The sequence below is a fragment of the Lutra lutra genome, chromosome X, assembly GCF_902655055.1.
Source record: "Lutra lutra chromosome X, mLutLut1.2, whole genome shotgun sequence".
In the NCBI taxonomy this organism is placed as follows: domain Eukaryota; kingdom Metazoa; phylum Chordata; class Mammalia; order Carnivora; family Mustelidae; genus Lutra; species Lutra lutra.
The window spans coordinates 71,194,250-71,214,274 of record NC_062296.1 but is presented as its reverse complement, the minus strand read 5'-3'; the positions used below and the strand labels follow the sequence as shown (position 1 = coordinate 71,214,274).

Below are 20,025 nucleotides of genomic sequence, written 5' to 3'. Positions count from 1 at the left end.
AACAGTTTTTAAAGACTTTTCCAAGGTGTTCACTTACCCAAGAGATTCTCTACAGACCCAAATTCTCAATTGGCCCAAATAAAAAAAAAATCCATGCAAAGAAATGTGCCATACAGAGAAACTTTTACATTCAGGCCTAGGTAAAACGTACCTTTTTACTTAGTCCTTGTTAAGATAATAACCTTCTCTCTCTATTGTATTTATTTGTTTTTGCTAATCCATATACCAGACATTTGCATCTACTTAAAAGATGTTCACATCACAAGCTGATTGAGCAAATACATGAGAGAGTGAGATGGTTTGGCATACCTTACGTGAAGTCTTTGCCATCTCTTTGTATTTCTGGAATTAACCAAGAAAGACAATAGAAGGGAATATATTCATAGCTGGTTACTATTTCCTTTTGATAACTTTAGTGTGACTTGGATAGGATCCCAAACTTGCAAGATTTGTAAACACCTTTCCACTTTGATTAATTATTTATTCTCTGAAGGAGACATTGTGGTAAAAAGAATGCAGTGTCTCTCTTAGTCTAGCTCCGGTTTGTGTGACTTTTGCATTTATTTCCAGTACATTTGGAATCAATGGATTGATGCCCATCCATTTTAAAACTAACGCAATTAGCCTTGTAATAAAGTGAGTAACTTTTCAATCAGTGCAAAGGAAAACCTTTAGGGAAGAGGACAGAAATATTCTGCAGTACAATTATTTTCTGTAGTAGCTATAAACAGGAAATCTCAACTTCAAATCACTAGCTAAGGGATGTGGGCAAGTTACTTAAACTCTTTAGTTATAAACAGCCATAGTAATAGTGTTTGTGCCCGAGGGCTGTTGTGGGGATAAAATGAATTTATACCTATAAAGTGTTAATTACTGTGCCCAGTACTTATAAATTTTCAGTAAATATTACACCAAATTACATCGACATTTCTGTACAAATGCTACCCTTGGTTTCAAAAGATAAGAATTTTTCTGAAATTTTTGGGAAGCAGTTCAACCACCCACACAATGTTAAATAAAGTTATGGTTGCAGAAGAAAACTCCTTATATTTTCACAAGTGTGCTCATTAGTGTCTCACAAATACTATGACAGTTATAAGAATAAGGTATTATAATTATAAACCAACCTTCAGGAGACTTGTTAGAAATCTTCAGTAAACTGTGACTCTGTGTGCGTGTGTGTGTGTGTGTGTGTACGTGCGTGTGCATGTGTGTAATTTGAGTCTACAGTGGAGTATGATACTCTGGAGCTTAATAATGTCAAGGACTACCACCCAGAAATCCAGCTGTGAACCAGCAATATGCCTCAGATCAGGAAACTATAAAAAGTTGGAAGGTCACAGGGAGAACAGTAAGATTTTAAATGGAAAATTATTTAAGAGAGTCAGCATTTATCCTATGTGCAAGCAAGATAATTAGAAAGATCAGCTCCCTCTAACTAAGATAATTTATAGAATAGAAAGGGAAATAACATTTAATTTCTGCAGTAATCCAGGCATTTGACATATGTTTTAGCTATTGTTTCTGAAGGCATATTAGAGGCTCAATACTTGATAGGTGTTACTTAATCCTTGAAGTAACGATTATGTATGAGGTATGAGGTATGAGGTATGAGGTATGAGATAGATATTAGTGACTCTACTTTGAACATGAACAAAACAGAGGCTCAGAACATTTCCCAGTGCCATTTAACTAATTAAAAGCAAAACAGGGGGCTCCTGGGTGGTTCAGTCAGTTGGGCATCCACCTGCAGCTCAGGTCATGATCTCGGGGAGTCTTAGGATCAAACCCTGCATCAGGATGCCTACTGAGGAGGAAGTCTGATTGGTATTCTCTCCCTCTGCCCCTCCCCCTGCTCGCTCGCTCTCTCTCTCTCTCTCTCTCTCTCAAATAAATAAATAAGACAAAAAAATAAATAAAGGCAAAAGAGGATTTCAACCCAAGGCTATTTGTCTCTATGAATAAAAGGTTAAAATCAAGGCTGGGCTAATAATGTAAACTTGCCTGGAAAAATGACCAATGAATCTTATTTTCTTATAATTATGGGGTGAAGATAATTGTGGAGTGTTGTGTCTCTTTTGTTTGCTAGGTACAACTACTTTTAGACTAGTGGGGTAGAGTGGGAGCTATGGAGTGGCACACTGATCTTCATCACCTGTGACTAGAATGATATTAAATATTGGTGCCAAGACAAGGCTACAACTTCTTTACGTCAAGTGGCCCACGGTGACCAAGGATCTTCTCACCATATGCACCCCATTTGCATGAAGGGCACACGTGCATATTTCAGTTGCTTCTGGGCCACCAATGACATAAAGATTTCGTGCCAGCATAGTCCCTGCCTTCTATCCTTCTATAGAGCTAAGTAAATGTAGTATTAGATTAAATTTTATTGCATCTGTGAGTATAATTGCCAATTTGATCCCCTCACAACTGAAGTGACACTACAGGCTACAGTGACCATTGTATTCTGTCATTAAAAGTCATATATCTGGCTGAAATACAGGCTGCTTAGCAAAACTAATCCTAGATAAATGGCTTGTGATGAAAGCTAAACTATTTGTGGCATTAATATCAGATATTATGATGTTAACTAAAGCCCTTTGCTTCTTTTAAATACATTCATAGGGTCACAAACTTATATTCTGAAAAAAAAAACTATTTTACTGCCATTTTAAAATGTTTTATTTCATTATCCTTTAGTTAATATTGAGAATTTCTCTGGAATAAGAGGCTCTATCAGCTTTATCAGCTGTGCCTGTGAAAGAAATAGGTACTGGTTGGAAAAGGGGTCACCAAAACCCTGATGATAGGGCACAGGGTATTAGTTAGGATCAAAGGGAGAAAGGAAGAGAATAAAGGAAAAATAAATAAAAGGATGAAGAGTCAAGGACTACCTCCACACAGAGGATGTCCTAGAGGACCCTTTGGTGGCGTCAGTGCTTAAGAGTGAGCAGCATTCCAACATAAACACGTCTGTGAAGTAATATACAGAAGGAAGGATGGAGGGAGAAACAGAGAGCTGTGTGGACAGGAGATAAGGCAAGTCCCTTAATCCTAAAGCAAAGGTTTTGGTAGCCAGTCTTATGTGACAGCAGGCTATTTCTATTTTAACTGGTGGATGAACCACTTTTCAATAAGGACAGGGCTGTTAGTAAAGATTTGAACAGCAGCCTTAGTTACCTCTTCAGGAAGAAAATGTTAGACGTCTGAACAAGCTCTGGGACAACAGATTCAGATTTTATCCTCTCAAAATGTATATCTCAAAGGAAACTCTGTTCTATTGCAGGTAGTACTACCGTAGCTGTATGATGGTCTCACCTGATGAGTTCTTAAGAATTGCTGATGTGATGGACCCATCAGAGACCAATGAAATCAGAATCTCTGCTCTAACCTCAGTGTTTTCATAAACTATGCCACGAGATTTTATTGGGCACTCCTGTTGGAAATAGCATGGACTCAGAGAAGAGATAAACCTGAATTTGATTCTAGCTCATCTCTCTGTTGGCTATGTGATCTTGGGTTTAGAAAAGCTTCCTAAGATTCAGTCTTCCCATAAGGATTAACTACCCTGGAATTATTGTGTAAAAAAAAAAAAAAAAAAAAAAGGATAAATATGTGAGGCTCCTACAACATGGTTACCCACTCAAATATTAGTTTTATTTTACCAAAAGCAACTTTACATATTTGAGTTTATATCACTGGTGATAAATTAGAAAACCCTTTTTCAGGGTGTCCATGCTTCAGTCTGAGGCAAGTTTATTCGGCAATATTGAGAAAAAAAAACTCACAAGAATGATACTACAGAACAGCTGATTATTTCTGAAAAGTAAAGACACTGGGTTTCAATCACCATGTGATATTTTAATAATACATGCATTCCCAAGCACTTAGTAGCTGTAACAATTTGCTCATCTCTGCAGTGGACAGCATATGATCCACTAACCCCCAGAATTTGTTATAAGACAATAAATCAAAGAGTATCTTATTATCTTAATTATTAGTTTAATTATTTTTAAGTATAATCATAAGAGTACTATAAAGCCTCTGGTCACTTTTACAAGGATGACCATGCTGTTATAAGAACTAAGTAGAATCAACCACGGTCCCAATTCATTATTATTTTACCCAAATATTTTTCTAAACTAATACATTCTCATCTTTTATTTCATAATTCAGCTATTAAATGGCCCATGAATTTCTATATGGGGAAATTACTTAATTGGGAAATATATGTATTAACCTTATAATCTCTTTTCCTCATACTGAGTTTTAAGGCTTTCAGATATGCAAATTCTCAGATATCTTCTATAATCTTTATCAAACATAGTTAATTCTACTTTGAAGACAGTGAAATGAACCAAAATGTTCCAGCTATAAGCAACATATGCTTTACTTTCAAACATTATCACTGATTTAATAAAAACCTCAGAAATTTTGAAACTATTTATGCCATTTTATCCTCATTTTCTGTCACTAAATATTTAAAATGCTTTTGATTAAGACCACACGCCTCTGTGACACATAAGAAATGCAGATATCAACTATAGAACACTTACTAATATCTCATTTAATAATTCAGAGCTGAGTTTGATTAAATCGGTAACAAAGAAGCAACAAATTATTTGTCTAATACATTTTCCTTAACAGTCTATAGGACTCTTAGGGATCTAGGGACACCATTCACAAAAATCTATTGTGTATCATTCAGCATTGGAGTGTGGTAGATGCATTTCCCAGTTGTTTAAACAATTTACTGATGTCCTATCCGTCATTCAACATAATTTATTGTGACTATATAGACCTAAGATGTTATGTTCTCCCACTTAGATAGAAAACACCCAGGTAAAATAACTGCAAAGAAATTCCCAGTTATGTAGGCAAGGATTATACTTAAATGCTTCTGAACAAATTTGGTATAGAAACTCAAACACAATGCAAATCTTAAATTACATGTTAGATTATACTTCATAATTTAAACTCCACAATCAAGTGAGAAACTACATTACTTAACTATAACAACGAATAATATTCATTTTAACAAATCAACTCCTATGAGAGAGAAAAAATATAAATCGGCTGTTTTCCAGAAGTAAAAATTGTGATAAAAGGACATGAGAGGGGGCGCCTGGGTGGCTCAGTGGGTTAAGCCTCTGCCTTCAGCTCAGGTCATGATCTCAGGAGCCTGGGATCGAGCCCCGCATCGGGCTCTCTGCTCAGCAGGGAGCCTGCTTCCCCTTCTCTCTCTGCCTGCCTCTCTGCCTACTTGTGATCTCTCTCTCTGTCAAATAAATGAATAAAATCTTTAAAAAACAAAAAAACAAAAAAAAAACAAAAAAGGACATGAGAGATTAGTACAAGATGCTAAATAATCTGGTATAAAGGGTAAATTCAGGCCATGTGCACACACAGATATTGTTTTTAATGTTTTGGAGGTCTCCATGTTGCCTAAGTGGGTGAACTTGGGACAGTTATATCAAATTATTTCAGTCATCCAAATGACTGAAATGAATCAACAGAACAAAAAACACATCAATTTACTACAGATTTGTTTAAATTGCCCTGAAAATATTCAGTATTCTATGCTATCTGAACTGAGAATAATGTAGAAGACACTATATCAAAAAGAAACTAAATTCACATTCATTCTCTCTCTCTCTCTCTGCCCCAACCCCCAACATGCCATTGTTAACTTTTCAGGCTACTGGAAATGTTAACATATTTATTTGTTTTGGATTTCTGTTGCGACAAGCAATTTAAAGGTTTTCCATCAGGAAATAAGAGATTCCAACAATAAAATCTTAATGTTAATATAACCAACTGTATCACAATGTTAATATAACACCTGCATCCTCATTTCTATGTTAATATAATATTTGTATACTATTAGTGATGACCTTTCACCCATGTAGAAAGTTTCCATTTACTTATGTATTTTGCTATGTATTATTCCATGCACAAAGTAGTGCCTCATTGTCCCTTAAAAATTCTTTTTCTACAGTAGCAGTGATAAAAACTAAGGATGCCTCCAGATACTCCAGTAAAGTCATCTTCAACTGAAATGTATTAAAGTGGCACTGGATTGTCAAGGCTAGTTATGCAATGCATCTGCCCATGGAAAAGACAAGTTGCGCCAAAAAGAGTAAGGTCCAGGGTAAAACCTAAAAATAGTCAAGGATATCCTCCTAATAAGTAGGTTATTCTAATGATATGCAGGCTAGGAATATGGTAATCACATTTCTCTGGACTTTTGCATTGGCCTTCAGCTTTCCTAAAGCCTCAGTAGATACCAACGCTAGTCTTTGTTCTAAGCAACGCTAATGAAAGTATACATTTAAATTATTTAACAGAGTTTCCCAAATTCCTTTGCTAAAAGGTTGTACTCAGTATACATTAAGTAAATGAGATGGCAACACTAAATGTACCCCATTCTTTCGCTAATACAAGGCCATTTCTAATTTGCTTATTTCAACTGCAATCCACTGAAGTTCAAAATTAAGGAAATAGTTTCATTATTATTACATTTAATGCTATTAAATTATATAATTTGGTTTTAATAATCAAATTTTAATGTTTCTTTAGAAAAGAAATCTTGGAAAACGTGGTCTCCTGCTGACATAATAGGAACATTATTTTGCTATTATCATATCTGCATAAGCAGAAGATGATACTTTCCATTTTCCATAACAGAATAACTAGACTAAAAAATGTTCTTCAAAGATATTCAGGATTTAGTTTTAGATAGTAACAACTTATGGTATCTCAAAAGTCTCTCTGCCAGAGATAATGATATAAATCAATTTTAAAAAGGCACAAAGCGGGACAACTGGGTGGCTCAGTTGGTTAGGTGGCTGCCTTTGGCTCAGGTCATGATCCCAGCGTCCTGGGATCAAGTCCCACATCGGGCTCCTTGCTTGGCAGGGAGCCTGCTTCTCCCTCTGCCTCTGCCTGCCACTCTGTCTGCCTGTGCTTGCTCTCACTTCTCTCTCTATGACAAATAAACAAATAAAATCTTTAAAAAAAAAAAGGCACAAAGCAACATATTTTGTACAGGTTACTTTCTTATCAAAAAGGCAATGGCCATTTTTTACCCATGTTCTACTAAAACACTTTTTTTTAATATATGGAAAAAGGAACATTTTACACTGCAGAGAGTTTGGTTCTAAAGAATCTGAGGTACTTAAAATAAAAATTTCTAGGTGAAATCATATACATAGGGAATACCAATATATACTCCAAACTCATTACATTTTCTGAGATAAAAAGGTATTCTATAGTGGGTACTAGAAAAAAAAAAGTCCAAGTGATATGAAATGAGTATGCATGTCCATAAAAAGTTCCAGTTATTTAAGTTAACAACACCTTTCTGAGGTGATATGGACTTCCTCTTTCAGTCTTAATGTAGTGTAAACTACTTACTAATATTTCTTGTTGTTAGGGAATCAAAATATGAGGGTTGGAACAAAGAGGAAAGAAAAAAACACTGCTTGCTCAAACCACTGATACCCAAAAGAGAGGCCTTAAAAGCATTCTTCTCTTTTACGGCAAATGCCACCTATATTCCCTTGGATTTTTTAAAGGCTAATAAACTGCATGGATACAAAGTTAAATCTGAAACCATTCATTTCAAGAGTATAACTTTCCACAAGGCAGAGCTTATTCTTGGAAAAGCAGACTCTAAAAACAACTGAAGAGGGATGCAGGGATTAGCCAAGCAGAAAATACAATCTGTCATCATCCTCATGAAGTTAAAATGAAGTGAATTAAAACCAAACTAATTGGCTTGTAAATGTCATTTTGAGGTTACAAATGTTTCTCCCAAGCCATAGTGTTCCTCAAATTTGACTCCCGTCATTCTTTTTTTTCATTCTGAAGTTACCCCGGTAAATAAGTGAGGGCATTTCCACATCACACTGCATATCCCAAAAGGAAATGGTTTATAATAGTAACATGCAAAAGATATCTAAAACCAGCACAACTTTTATCCCCGATTTTTTTTTATTCCTTTAAAAAGAATATCTTCACTTTGTTACTTACATGAAAAAGCTGACAAAGCATTCTCTTAATGCAGAAAGTGCTGTGTGTATTGGCAAACAAACTAATTTCTTGAAACTCAAGGAAGCAAACAATAATTGTGGGTATATAAAACCCATAATGCAGGTAGTAAGCATGTCTTACAGGGTAATCGTGATAGAAAATGAATCGCCTAATTCACAATAAGATATATTTTAAAAGAGATAAACCTTGTATATCCATGAGCAAAAAGACACATAAATTATTAAACAATTTTACCCTAGTAGTACTTATTTTTGCATATGTTAACATTTAAACACAGCAGAAACAGCTCCTGAAATTGCTTATGCTAATGCTTACAGCTACTCATTTTAAAAGCCAATTCCTATTAAAACCAAACCGTAGGCCTCAAAACACCAGTTAAAGCCAAACAAAGCATACCAAAGTCAATATATGCAAGACATGAAAACCTCCAAATTATATTTCAATGACTTTTTAATTTATAAGTCAACCCAATCAGCAAAGCATAAGTTTAAAATTCTAAAAACATTTTTGGCAAGTATTTCTTAACCCAAATATCACTTCAATCCCCCAAAATATAAACCTTCCCAAACATAAAGCAAAATGTTTTATTAACCTCCTAAAAAGCATATTAGATACAAAATAAAAATCACTTTGGAGAACAGCTGACATCATCATGCATAAGCTAAAGAACCAATATCTGGTTAAATAAAAATACGAACATCTCAAAGGTAATTACCATACAGAGCATGAAAAAAGTCCATAAATTGCCCATGTTAGGTACATCGAAGAGAGTGTTCTAAGTCTTAAACTCTTACAAATGCTTTTCTTTTGTGACTAATGAATCAGTGAATAAAAATCCTTATGATGTAGTTAATATTTTTCTCTTTCAATTATCATTGATATCATCTCTAGAAAAATTCTGAACAATTTCTAGATGCATATTTGGGTATTCCCTTAACACATTGGCAGGAACTGACATATACCTAAAAATATAAGATTTATGTTGAATCCTTATCCTACTGACAGCCATAAATAAACTGTAATAAACCATTTTAGGAGACAGAACACTCTTTGAATTGGAAGCGAGCTAATGAACAGAAAGGGTTTTCAGACTGAAGATTTTCCTGGCAAAATGAAACCATAACCAGTGGTTTGCTCTCTATTAATCAGCTTGCATTTCATATTATATTTGGTTGATTTTGAATTGTTGTTTCAGATATTATAATGGTCTACAGGATGTACATTTCAATATATACTTTCCATTTAGGAAAATGTGCGGAATTGGGTATATCAGGCTATTTTATGCTATAAAATACATCAAAATACAAACAAAATACATACAAAATACAATATAAAATACATCACTCATGTAACTGCCCTTTTCTGATTACAGGCACCTATTCGGTGTCCCTATTTCACTGATTCAAAGGAAGACTTAAGAACAAAAGCCATTTTGGCCATTTTATCACTTAACAAGAAAAAGATCTATTTTAAACCATATTTTATGAAGATCTATTTTAAACCATATTTTATGAAGGATAGGGCACATACAAGAATAACTAGAACATATATCCCAAATATTGGGAATTGGTTACCATGTATGGTTTTAATGAAAAATAAAACACTATTTAAATAGACTTATCCTTCAAATCTATACACTATGGCTCTTACCCTTACAGGTCAGAGTTTATATTTTCATTACATCTGCCTTTCTCTACCTCAATGGAGTATGAAAAAACATGTAAATCACTATGGGAGTCAATAGTGAGGCAACCCTCTCCCATCCTGCAAAACAAAGAAATATGATTGATACGATTTCTTCCTTGAGTGATACAATTTCTTCCTTAGAGCTAAACCAGGGCAGGAGGGATGCCTATCATCTACTGAAGCAACACGAAGAGTTTACAGGAGTCAGTGCTAAATTATGCATTATTTAAAGCAGAAGAAACATTTCTAATGAACTTAATCTGATTTCAACCTCAGAAATACATTTGTGCTATTATAATTTTCCTTCCCAAGTACATGTGCTTACTAAGAACAATGTTTCAGTCAATTACATGTGAGTATTCTGGTTCTTATCATAGCTAAATATCTCATTTAAAATGACTGAATTTTCATTTTGATTAATATATCCTCTTTTGAATTTAAAATTATGCCCCCCCCACCACTGTCACCATATGGATCTGCTGTCAATAAGATGAGGTAATCAGGTCTGCATCAAAGAGGATTAGATTCTAGTGGTTGATAAATTCACCCCTGAAAGAATATCCTCTGAGTTATTTCTGAGCTTTTCCTGAGGAGACCTATTACCACCACTCAATCTCCTTAGTTAGAACTGATTCCATATTCCCAAAACCATTTAGTTACCTACCCCTACCCAAATATCAGCTCCACAGACACAGGTTCTCCAAATTGTGGTTTTAGAGTATGGGAAAGGCTCAAGAAAGTGAGAACAGAGTTTGCAAGCTCAAACAAGTTGGCAAACAAAAAAGGTGCCTCATAGGTTAGAAGAAAAACAGAAGTCAAGAATCATTATCCGTCTAACCCACGTGTCTGGAAAGTATGTAGTTATGTAGCACCAGAGATAATGATGACATTTACTTAAGTGTAATATAATAAAAATATAAATACAGTGCTGCTTGTCAACTGAAACAGAAAATGAATAACGGTCCAATGGAGGAAGTCCCCCAGAATGACAAAATGTAACAGAAGCAGTGCCAGGAATAGATTTCCTGATTTAAACAGTAAACCATGTTGCCTTTTATAGAGCATATGAATGAAACTGGCAAGAGTAGCTAATTAATTATAGCTGATTAGTCTATCAAATCTTTTGGTAGAGTAAGCAAAACATGAACTTTTTTTATAACTATTTGGATTCAACGCACTTCAAATGCAGTATGCTTTATCCATGAGACATACACATTCAAAAGCCTTGGAATTCTTTCTCAATTTACACTTTAGTTTTGGATAATGGTATTTTGAGAACTAAAATCATATAGGGCAATTCATAATATGTTGCAAGGTGAAAGAACATTTTAAATACACCCAGGGTATAGAAAAATATATAATGCATAGTATCTCTTCTGTGCTTAGTTTGAGGAAATGTTAAATCTGAGACAATAAATATTAAACTATACTAAAAAACCGTGATAGGGCACCTGGGTGGCTCAGTGGGTTAAGCCTCTGCCTTCGGCTCAGGTCATGATCTCAGGGTCCTGGGATCGAGCCCCACATCGGGCTCTCTGCTCAGCAGGGAGCCTGCTTCCTCTTCTCTCTCTGCCTGCCTCTCTGCCTACTTGTGATCTCTCTCTGTCAAATAAATAAATCTTTAAAAAAAAAAAAAAAAAAAAAAAAAAAAAAAAAAAAAAAAACCGTGATAGTCCAGAAATGTACCAACCTTCAGGATCAAGCAGTTTCTCTATGCCTAATTGATATTTGGCAACGTTGAATGCATGTTCCAGTCGCTGTGCAGCTGACTGCTGGCCAACCACACTATTCCAATCAAACAGGTCTGGCCTGAAATGCACACACATAAAGACCAAATATAAATCAACTTACAATATTTCCTGAGATTCACTTTATTTCTGATTTTTAATTGACAACACATGTCCATCACGTTGAGTGTTACTCTTCATGACCCCTCAACAATGCTTTTCATTTAACAGGTCACAATTTTACTTGAAAATCCTGAAGAAAACAAGGGAGAATTTATTCTTCCTTGCCAAGCAACAAAAATATATTGATGCCATCCAGTCTCAGAAATTTGAATGCCAACAATTTGCCGGTAACTTCCAATTTTATAAGCCTAGCCCAGACCTCTTCCCTGAACTCTGGACTTTAGATTTATCCGCTTGTTCAGTGTCTCCACTTAAGAGTCATCACAAGACTCAGGTGTCCAAAACTGAGCTTCTGGTATTCAGTCCCATCACACTCCCCCAACTCACCTCCTTCTCTTATAGCTCTTCTTTCCTCAATGATCAAGGACAAGTTCAAATTCACAGTGGCTCAGATGGAAATATTGGAGTCTAACTTGATGACTCTCACTCTCACACAACACTTAACTTGGAAATATATTCAGAATTTGACCACTTCTCACTGCCCTTGCAGCCATCACCTCCATCCAAACCACCATTTTATCTTGGATGGATGATTTAATTTATTAACTTTCTAACTGCTCCCCCACTCCCACCCTTGCTCTTATTAATCTATTCTCAGCAAAGCTGCCAGAGTGATGTGTTAAAATGTTTCATCATAGGGGCACCTGGGTGGCTCAGTGGGTTAAGCCACTGCCTTCAGTCCTGGGATCGAGCCCAGCATTGGGCTCTCTGCTCAGCGGCGAGCCTGCTTCCTCCTCTCTCCCTCTCTGCCTGCCTCTCTGCCTACTTGTGACCTCTGTCTGTCAAATAAATAAATAAAATCTTTTAAAAAAATGTTTCATCATAAATTTCTTCTCAAATCCCTGCTATCAGGGAGTAAAATTCACTGATTTAACTGTGACCTACAAGGCCCTACATGGTTTAGCTCCCTGTTAACCCTCAGATTTGATTCCTTGCTTCTCTCCTCATATTCCTCAAACAGACTAGTAGCTTCTGTGTTTGCATGTGCTGCTCTCTCTGCCTGGAATTCTCTTCCCTCAGACATGGACATGACTCACTCCTCCACTTCCTTTGTGTCTTTCCTTGAAAGTCGTATTATTGGTGAGTCCTTCAACGTACTCATTTCCTATCCCTTTCTTTCTCATCACCACTTACTACTATTTAATATTTTATATATTTAATTAATCTTGTCTATATATCTGTTTCCCCCACTAGAATGCAGAATATATAATTTTTTCGCCTGTTTTGTTCACTTCTAGAAACCCAGCATCACACACAGAAGAAGGTCCATAAATATTTGTTAACGAAATATGTGTTGACTAGATAAATTTTGTTGACATGCAACCAGAGAATGGATGAAAACATAATATATGAATACCATTTTACTTGATAATAGAGAAAACACGAAGAACAAGAGGGAGTTCTTACCCTATAAAGACTTAAAACCTTATAAGGAAAAAATGCACACATCATAAGTTAAAATAAATACTAGATGTGAAAAATACAGATAATAAGATACCAGGTTTTCTAAAATTTGAAGAGGTCAAGAAATATTTTTTTGAGGCTTAAGGGTACCTTAAATGGTGGTTTGGGTTTAGATTTAAGAAGTTTCTGAGAATATTCTGAGTTGTATGGATATTTAAAAATCAAAGTTCTTATGGAAGAAAAAAAGCAGAATGTGTTCAGTCAGACCTCTCAGGCCTGGCTCCATTGAAAGATTTTCAGTATCTAGAATGGGCAGGAGATAGTGTTCCAAGGAAGGGGAACTAAGATGAGTTTGTGAGAGGCAGCGGCTGTTTAAGGAATTACAATTTACCCCAACAACATTGAAAACCATTAGTCCGGTGGTTCTTTGCCTTTTCTGGATCACAGATACCTTTGAGAGTCTGATGAGCACTATAAAACTTTTATCCATACACAAAGCTGTCCAAATCTTTACACATAACTTACACAGAATTTTAGGACAATTGGGTCTGTCAATGGACTCCTGCTTAAGACCTCATGATCTATTGGCGTGCTTGGCTGGCTCAGTGGGTTAAAGCCACTGCCTTCGGCTCAGGTCATGATCTCAGGGTCCTGGGATGGAGCCCTGCGTTGGGCTCTCTGCTCAGCAGGGAGCCTGCTTCCCTTCCTCTCTCTGCCTGCCTCTCTGTCCACTTGTGATCTCTGTCTGTCAAATGAATAAATAAAATCTTAAAAAAAAAAAAAAAGAACTCATGATCTGCAAGTAAGGAAATTATAAGGATGGTCTTAACTGTTGTTTTTCCAAAAACTGAAAATAAAGGTACAACTTGCTCATTTGACTCTCATTTCCTTTTCTTTACTTGAAGCAACCCTGATTAATTTACCAGAATTTTGTCTACTTCTTAGGAAATATAATGTGCCCTCTATACTCCAAGTTACCCAGAAGAGCTAACAGTATTTTAGAACCTAAAATATGTATAAGTTGGGAGCTGACTCTAGTAGTGGTAAGACTATTAGAAATACAAATTAAATTCTAGACTATTTGGGGAAGTTTTCTTTTTTTAATTTATTTTCAGCATAACAGTATTCATTGTTTTTGTACCACACCCAGTGTTCCATGCAGTCCGTGCCCTCTCTAATACCCACTACCTGGTTCCCCCAACCTCCCACCCCCCAACCTCTTCAAACCCTTCAGATTGTTTTTCAGAGTCCATAGTCTCTCATTGTTCACCGCCCCTTCCAATTTCCCCCAACTCCCTTCTCCTAACTCCCCATGTCCTCTATGCTATTTGTTATGCTCCACAAATAAGTGAAACCATATGGTAATTGACTCTCTCTGCTTGACTTATTTCACTCAGCATAATCTCTTCCAGTCCCGTCCATGTTGCTACAAAAGTTGGGTATTCATCCTTTCTGATGGAGGCATAATACTCCATGGTGTATATGAACCACATCTTCCTTATCCATTTGTCTGTATTTGGGGAAGTTTTAACTTCATTATGCAACCTCTGCCTTACCTTCTTTTTTACACCTCTCAGCAAGGGAAATGGGAAAGATTATAGGTGGGAGAGTGTGGGAGACTAGCTTTCTCACCTGCAGTACAATCAACAAGGTTAAATCAATAGCATGCAAAAGAATAGATTTGCTTATTCATTCTAACCCTTCTCCCTTTATGCCCTTCTCCTCTTGGCCATGAACTAATCACCTGGATGAGGAGCTATCTAAGTCATATTATCTATTTGAGCTTCAGTGTTTTCATTTTAAAAAGAAGAAAATGTGCTGAATGGCCTTTGTGGTCCCTTCTAGCCTTAAAATTAACATTTTAAATCATTAAAATTTATCATTAATTAACATTTTAAATGACTCTGACTTCCAAATGCATAAAGAATTGTAAGACTTGGGGCGCCTGGGTGGCTCAGTGGGTTAAGCCACTGCCTTCGGCTCAGGTCATGATCCCAGGGTCCTGGGATCGAGTCCCGCATCGGGCTCTCTGCTTGGCAGGGAGCCTGCTTCCCTCTCTCTCTCTCTGCCTGCCTGCCTCTCTGTCTACTTGTGATCTCTCTGTGTCAAATAAATAAATAAAATCTTTAAAAAAAAAAAAAAAGAATTGTAAGACTAACCAACTGCAAAAGAAAGTTACATATCTTCCCATGCTAACCCAAATCTGAATCCATAAATAGGAATGCCAACCAAAGTTCACCAGTCTTTTGAGGAAACAGACAAGTTGAAGAAGACAACATAGCCTAGTAGATAAGCAGAGCCCTCTATAAATTCAAATCTTGGCTCTACCACATATTAACCAAATAGTCTAAGGTAAATAATGCACCCTGTCTGTGCCTCAGTTTCCCAATATGTGCAATGGGACTAATTATAGTATCTATGTCCTGAAAAACAGGTGGAATATTTTAATTAGAAAAGTGCCTACAAAATATCATTAACTTAATAAACATTAACTTCTATTACTTTGTTCTAAGGTAAATTATATTTGTGAAATAACAGTAATGCATTTTCAACTTATAGACTCATGCCAAACACACCTATAACCTACATATATAAATGTTACAGACACTGTCAATTCAAGAATACTATAAGACAGGAGGGTGGTGGATGGGATAGGTGAAAGGGAATAAGAGATACAGGCTTCCAGTCACGGAATGAATAAGTCAAGGGAATAAAAGGCATAGCAGAGAGAATGTAGTCAATGATACTGTAATGGCATTGCATTGTGACAGATGGTAGATCCACTTGTGTTGGGCATAGCATAATGTATACAGTTGTTGAACCACTATGCTGTACACCTGAAACTAATGTAACATTGCATGTCAGCTATACTCCAAAGAAAATTTTCTAAGAATATTATAATAACAAAATGGAAAGTGGCGAGAAGAGAAGAGGAGGAAGTACATATGTGATAATTTGTCATCTGTTATATATGGTAGTCAACAGATCTTGTCTAAACCTGATGAAACAAGGTACACCAAGACCACTTAAAGTAAAGCAGGCAACAATTTCAAGAATGAAATGATCAGGGGTGCCTGGGCAGCTCCGTCAGTCAAGCATCTGCCTTTGGCTCAGATCATCTCAGGGTCCTGGGATCAAACCCTGCATCAGCCTCTCTGCTCAACAGGAAGTCTGCTTCTCACTCTGTGCGCACTCTCTCTCTCAAATAAATTCTTTAAGAAATTTTTAAAAAGAATGAAATGATTATATGATAGTAATCAAATTAGGAAATAGATGGGGATAAGAGATAATATTTGTGGGCTTCATATCAAGGAGTAAATCCATCTACTGCCAGACACCAATTATCAGGAAATAAAAATACATAATTATGAAAACCATGAGAAAGAATAAAAGAAGTTGCCAACAGTAAGCATTTGTAGCAAGTGGATGGTGACGGGGTAAGGTTGGGGTCATGAAGACATATTCAGTTTTTTTTTTCCTTTGCACCTCCCCATGTCTCACTTTTTTTTTTTTTAAACCACATGCTATGTTATCTCTATGGTAATAAATTAAAATGAAGAATTAGGAAGAAAATTTAATTGTAACATCATACTTATTGCAACTTATTGTATATTTTGAGTGATTTCTAGTCAATTATCCTTCAGTTTTCCCACAAAAGTAGAATCTGGCTTCCTTTTAACTGTACTGTAGTCAGCTTTGTGCTTTAATATAATACTTCTAATTTCCTACATATTAAGATAAAATTTAGCCTTAAATAGACATAAAGCCATCAATACCCTAATCTTTGGCAAGATTCTTTGTCAATCCCTATGCTCTATAATAAGTGCATGCCATTGTTCTATAGAGCTTAGTCACTCAATTATTGAAATCAGAACACCTCATGACATTCCTAAGCGTACCAAGGACAATCACCTTGGAACAGAAAGTTCCAAGCATTTTTTTTCTTTAGATAAACAATATGAACATCTGTCAAAGACAAAAAGAAGAGGGAGATGATTCATGAAAGAGCATTATCAACTGTGAGAAACCTCTTGAAAAGTAACTATGTTATGTATGAAATGGGAGTTACTGATGATTCATTCAATATGACAGGAGAGAAGATATAAATGATATTCTGAGAGAGAAAGAGTGGGTCAGGGACAGCTGCAGCAGGGCAATCTGAAAATGTTTACTGTATTACAAATATATTCAGCAATTATGAAATATAATATTAACAAACGAACGTAGTGTGTGAACATGCTGGCAGGACTGAAGCCTTCCACTTGAAAGGAAAATGCTGAAGAGCCAACAAGGACCGTCTAACCTGATCCTCGATATTTCTGTTCATCTGCAAACGTGTACATGAACAGCAAGATGAATATGTTCAGGCCGTTACTGTGAAGCATGTGGCTGCATAAATCAGCACTGACTTATCATGCAGAATAAATGCCTCTATCCCTTCTCATCTGGCTGTATTGAAGCTGTGCAGTATTTTTCTTCGTGTCATACTTAGGAAAAACAACGTGTTAACACTGCTTAACATGCCAAATGAGTGTGAGCTTGCCTCCTTTTGAAAATCAGGTTGCTGAATCATTCACCTGGAAACTCAGTCTGGATGGGGTTAATTAAATCCAGCTGGAGCAAGACACCTGACAAAGCTGCTTATTGAGAGAGCATTTGTTCTTGGATTGAGCTTTAGCACGAAGAAAATTTATATTCTGGACTTTTCTAGAAACAAGACTGGCATAGGGAAATGGGAGACTCGTCAAGAAAAGAAAGATCAAAGTCAGAAAAAGATAAGCTGTTTTGAAAATCAGGACAGATGCTGTCCAGTGGCATTTTAAACACAGTTAATAAGGCAATGTATTTGACCCTGGGGATTGAGTTGGATAAAAAAGATGGGTAACAGGAAAACCAAAGCAGATATCCCTTAGAGTGAATGTATTATACATAGCATATATATTTCTATGTTACATATAATATAAACGACTGCATTATATGTACGTATTTCCCATGCTGTTTTGCTTTTCCTTGATCTGTTAATAATTCATTTACTAAGCTTCTTTATACAAGAAAAAAGCAAACAACTATTTTGTTATCTTAGAAAATGTAACAGTGTATGGAATACGGTTAAGAACATTTGGTTCACTGTATCACAATGAGATCTTTTTACGAAGATCCACAGAACTCTCTTTCAGTGCTTTTAAAGCAATTGCCCTGCTGTTCCACAGCAATTGTTTCTTTTGATATTCTAAGCACTGAGTCATAGAATTAATTGTGGTCTGCTCTTTGCCTTGGTTGCTAAGATGTTCGGAGCCTCTTTTAATCCCGAAATATAAAAAAATACACAGGGTCTTATGTATTTGCTATCTAAGTGTGTATCTGAGAAGAGTTTCTTTTTCACATTATTAATCGGATGATAGTAATTAATTTTGCTACAGCCACCCACATGAGATTTGGAACCATTTTAGCTCTATTGTTTAGGCCCATACTAACACGGAATTTGTTTACAAAGACCAACTCCATTCTTACCCAACTTAGAATATAACCTTTATTTTCTGGAAGAGTCTGAATTTCAAATATGCTGGTCCCCTCCCCTCCCACCATAACCACATTCATGCTCCAGTATTTTAATATTTCAACAACGAAATGATATATCACATAAAAAATAGGATATTCTTATTCGGTGCATTCCAATTGATAGATCAATGTGGTTAAGAACATAACATGTCACATAGTAGAAAATGAGCTGGAATCACACTTAAGAAAAAGATAATCAGTCTCAAAATAAATACTTACAAAAATTAGTTAATATCTTAGTAGTCTCCTTACCTATGACTGTGGATGAGAGCGTTCAAAGCCAGCCCATCAGACCAGCTGGTGGTGAAGTTAATGACATTAACCTGTGGATAATTACGAGTTGATTGTCGGACCCAGCTCAGGAGAATCTTTTCACTGTTGGTTTGTTGCAATCCAGCCATGATATTTTTCATTACATTTTTGACCTATGTGTGGAAAGAAATTTTCATAAGAAAATAAGAATTTCATGAGAAAATGCATTCCCTGAACAAGAACCACACAAACTCAAATTTAAATGTCCTAATCTTTGGTAATAGGTAATAGAAATTTTAGAGTCAATTAGTAATGAGGAATAATAGATTCTACCAGGACGGAGTCCATTCTAATTAGTTAGGAATCTATTCTGATTGGTTGGTGTCACGATACACCATTTACTGTACACATTTAATAACAGTCCTGGATTCTGCCACATTAAACTATTAATTTTGTGCTTTTAGAATTGCTTATCTTCTTTCAGTGTATATACTAGAGAAGAGTGTACAAAAACATCAGACTTGTTATTGACCAAGGACTTCATTTTAGTGTTTTTAGGACAGAAAGAATGGCATGGTGGCTAGGAGAATGAACTTATTTAATTTAAACTCAGGTTCAAATTTTACATTTGCTATTAACAAATTGTGCTAATTGGGCCATTTAATCTTTTTTAGGCCTCTGTTTCTTAAATATAAAAGGTTGTTTTAAGAATTAAAGGACAACTACAGTAAAATAAAATCCCTAGGTTTATACTATTACTTAAAATAATGCAAATTATGTTTACTGACCAAAATGAAAAAAAAAAAAAGAACAGAAAAATGAGTTTGCCTATTAAAAGAACAAAAAAATCAGCAAAAGAAAAAAGTATTTATCCCTAAAAACTGTGAATGTATTGCCTTGAGTTTTTATGTTTGTTTTTGTTCTGTAGTCAGTTTGATTTCATTTTGTTATGACTTTTTTTAAGGACAGAGCTTCACATGCAATAAAAAAAAACAAAGGATACAAATGTCCAAAACATGGGTCCAGAACTCTGTCTCATTTATGAAGCCTCTTCGGTTACAGGAAATGCCATTTAAGAAACTGCTTTTATAGAAAAAAAATTGTTACAAAATCCATACATACATACAGTGACACCACATTATAGAACAAACTGTCT

General features: G+C 35.7%; 1 protein-coding gene across 1 annotated transcript in view; it reads right to left on the bottom strand.

The window, feature by feature from the left end:
* The window catches only part of DMD (dystrophin), a 2,124,834-nt gene that overhangs the window by 1,672,288 nt on the left and 432,521 nt on the right, over positions 1-20,025 (bottom strand). The window contains 2 exon segments of the mRNA XM_047715765.1: positions 11,435-11,553; positions 18,870-19,042. Of these exon segments, the coding sequence (XP_047571721.1) occupies positions 11,435-11,553; positions 18,870-19,042 (292 nt within the window).